The following is a 3,005-nucleotide window of genomic DNA, read 5'->3' on the forward strand; positions in this document are numbered from 1 at the left end:
GTAGGCTTTGTTGTCGTTTTAATGGCTCATACCAACCGACCCCACCTCTCCACCAGACTTGACTAAGAAAACAAAATAATTCTTAGGATCATAGCTACAGTAGAAAAATCTGGCCCTTTTGTTATTTGGAGCTGTTGACATGTAGATTTGATCATTGGATGACCCTATTATTCTGTCCAACACTCAGTATAAAAGGCCACAAAATACATCAGCCATATTAAGGGGAAATCATTCATTTATTGTTTAAATATCGCAAGACAACCTCTGAATTTCTGTAGCACAATTTAAATGTTTTACTTTTTTTGATAAAGCAGAGTATAATAGAAAAAAAACAATTAGTTTCCAGTAATATCTATATCTCTATTCATAATTAAGTCTTCCACAGACATGTTACCTGGAAATAAAAGCCTGTTACAATAAGCAAAGCTTCAATCAGAGAGGCTACTGTTCGTGCCAGGAAAAAGTTCATCCCTATTGGAGGAATGATGTGCTATGTAAAATGGCTGTATGGTTACGCAGCCTTGAGGGCACTGGAAGTATATTATCCTATTCCACATTAGTTTGGTGAACTTCAAACACCAGTTTATCTGCAACCATGCTGGCAACCTTTAACTCATATTTCAATCACGTAAAAAATAAATTAAGAAATCCCTTATCTGATGTTTCTTGATTTACATTATTAAAAGGTACAAAGTTCATTAACATGTAATTCTGGTTCAGAATCACATTTGAGACTCCTTGCTCAGAATTTGGTTAGCAGTGAGAATCTTTCAGAAATTCAAGTTCTTATTAATCAATAGTTTGTCAGTTAGGATACATTCAGGCATCAGCTGCAACTACAGAATAGGTGCACTGCCTCAGCACTTTGGAAAGACATTATCATCTAGAACACTACTAGCAGATGAAAAATTATCTGTGACTGAATAGCATAAGTACAGTACAACAAGACAAAACATATTCATATGTTGACTTGTTTAAGCCTCAAGCCCTCAACCCTTTATTGAAATTCAATAATTTTATTCCTATGATTAATACCAAGAACTCAAGCTCCAGGAGGCCTAAAATCTAATTTGTACTCCAAATCAAGTAGCAGTGCAGTTCACTACCTCTGAGGCTGAATCTAGACAAACCTCAAGACCAAGCCCAGAAGACAGTTATTATATAATACCCAACAAAGTCTGAAAAATAATTACTTGTATACACAGATGGTCCTTTAGAGATTTTACCTATGTTTTTCAATGAAAGATATTTAATGTATTGGAGATAACTGTGACTTACTGATCAAATACTTGAATACTTATACTTACCTGGGATTTCATTTCTGCTGAAAGAAATAGGAAGAACAGGACTCACTTAAAAAAAGAAATAAACTTTAGAAAGGAAGATAAAAATCTTATCACAGACACTATCACTTTTGGAAGCAGCATAGAAAGGGCAGTTAAGGGTAAAACACTGGTGAAATAGGTCAAAATTAGGCAAAAAAAAAAAAAATCTATACTATTATCAATGACAGTACCACAACTGTGCCCTTCATAATTAATAATAATCACTCCTAAGAATTTTCATTTGGCACCAGATAGTGTGTTTAAGAGAAACACTCTGGGATGTTTTGAATCAGACTTGGTTTTGTTAGCTGAGATAAAAAACTTAAAATTTCTACTTAAGGAGAGGGAGAGAAGGAAATAGGAAATGGACCAGAAAAATTTTGAGTCATCATCTAAACCAATAAAGCACTGATAGCTCCAAACATTAGGTCAGACACTAAAATGACTGATATAGGCTCGAGTGGTTTATAAAACCTATAAAAGACTACACCAGCAAAGTCCCTGTTAATCTGTCAGAGTTCAGAAACTAAAACAGGGAGTAACATTTTAGCTTAAAACCTCATCTCAAGAGAATCATACACTCTTCACATGAATAAAAATACCTGAAACCAAACATTTTTAAAAGCTCCAATACCCAAAATATAAAGAAAAAGACCTTAATTTCAGAAGACTCAATCAATCCATGGAATCACAAAACGGCTGGACAATCTACATCTCCCCTCCACACTAACCATCCCATGGAAGACCAAGGGAGATCAGACCTTCCAGACCTATGCACCACCTGGTTGCTGCAAAGTTCTATGGAGATTCCTTGTGGAACAGCAGTTTCCCATGTCTTGTGTCTCTCCCAATCATGCAGGAAGCAAGTCTGGCTGTGCTATTCTATTATCATTATATATCACCCATCTGCAACATGGTACTGTACAGATAAGTAAAAGGTATGTTATATAGTTCCCTTTCCCCCAGAAGGTTGAGGCTCAGGTATAGGGGTGATTCTCTTGTGCACAGTCTTTATTTAAGCTGACTCAGTGACTTCAACAGGCTTAATCATGTGGTCAGGTTTGTTGCCAGCTGCATAATGCTCCCACATCTGAAGATAGAGCCGTTCTAGTTCCATCGTGTATTGTTTGGTGTTGAACAGAGGGCTAGATATTCTCTGCTTCCAGACTTTGCCACGAATTTTCTTCAGGCTAAGTAATAAAAAAAGAGAATCACCTTTACAAATCAGAACAAAAACTCAGGACTAAACCCTATAAATACCTACTCACCTCTGTGGCAAAATACATGACCAAACTTCACGCTATCTTCTTTTCTGATTGGCCCATTACCTCAATGCTAAAAAAGGGAAGGGTCACAGCTAACATAATGCTAACAGTACAAATCAAGTTCACTCCCACATTTTCTGAAAAAAATTTAGTTCTTAAACAAGTATATCCAAGGGATACCATGCTTTCTCCGTTTCCTCTCATTTCCACCTTTAAAATAAAAACAAGAATTGGTAATTGGCCTATGTACTACCTGCTAGAATGTAAAGTGCTTACCTTTTTGATAAGCTATTTAGCAATGTGTATATTAAGAACCTTAGAAGTTCATAACCCTGGGCCGGCCCGGTGGTGCATTGCGCTAGTGCGCCGCTTGGGAAGCGCAGAGGCGCTCCCGCCGAGGGTTCGGATCCCACAT

General features: G+C 37.0%; 1 protein-coding gene across 2 annotated transcripts in view; it reads right to left on the reverse strand.

Moving 5' to 3' along the window:
• Positions 1–217: 217 nt before the first annotated feature.
• OGT (O-linked N-acetylglucosamine (GlcNAc) transferase) overlaps positions 218–3,005 on the reverse strand; it is a 36,530-nt gene continuing 33,742 nt past the window's right edge. For both annotated transcript variants that reach the window (XM_008567549.1, XM_008567548.1), the window contains exon 22: positions 218–2,515. In XM_008567549.1, coding sequence (XP_008565771.1) covers positions 2,341–2,515 — 175 coding nt within the window. In that variant the 3' untranslated portion in view covers positions 218–2,340. The remainder of the gene's footprint in view (positions 2,516–3,005) is intronic.

This window comes from Galeopterus variegatus, unplaced genomic scaffold (genome assembly GCF_000696425.1).
Source record: "Galeopterus variegatus unplaced genomic scaffold, G_variegatus-3.0.2 Scaffold331, whole genome shotgun sequence".
NCBI lineage: Eukaryota > Metazoa > Chordata > Mammalia > Dermoptera > Cynocephalidae > Galeopterus > Galeopterus variegatus.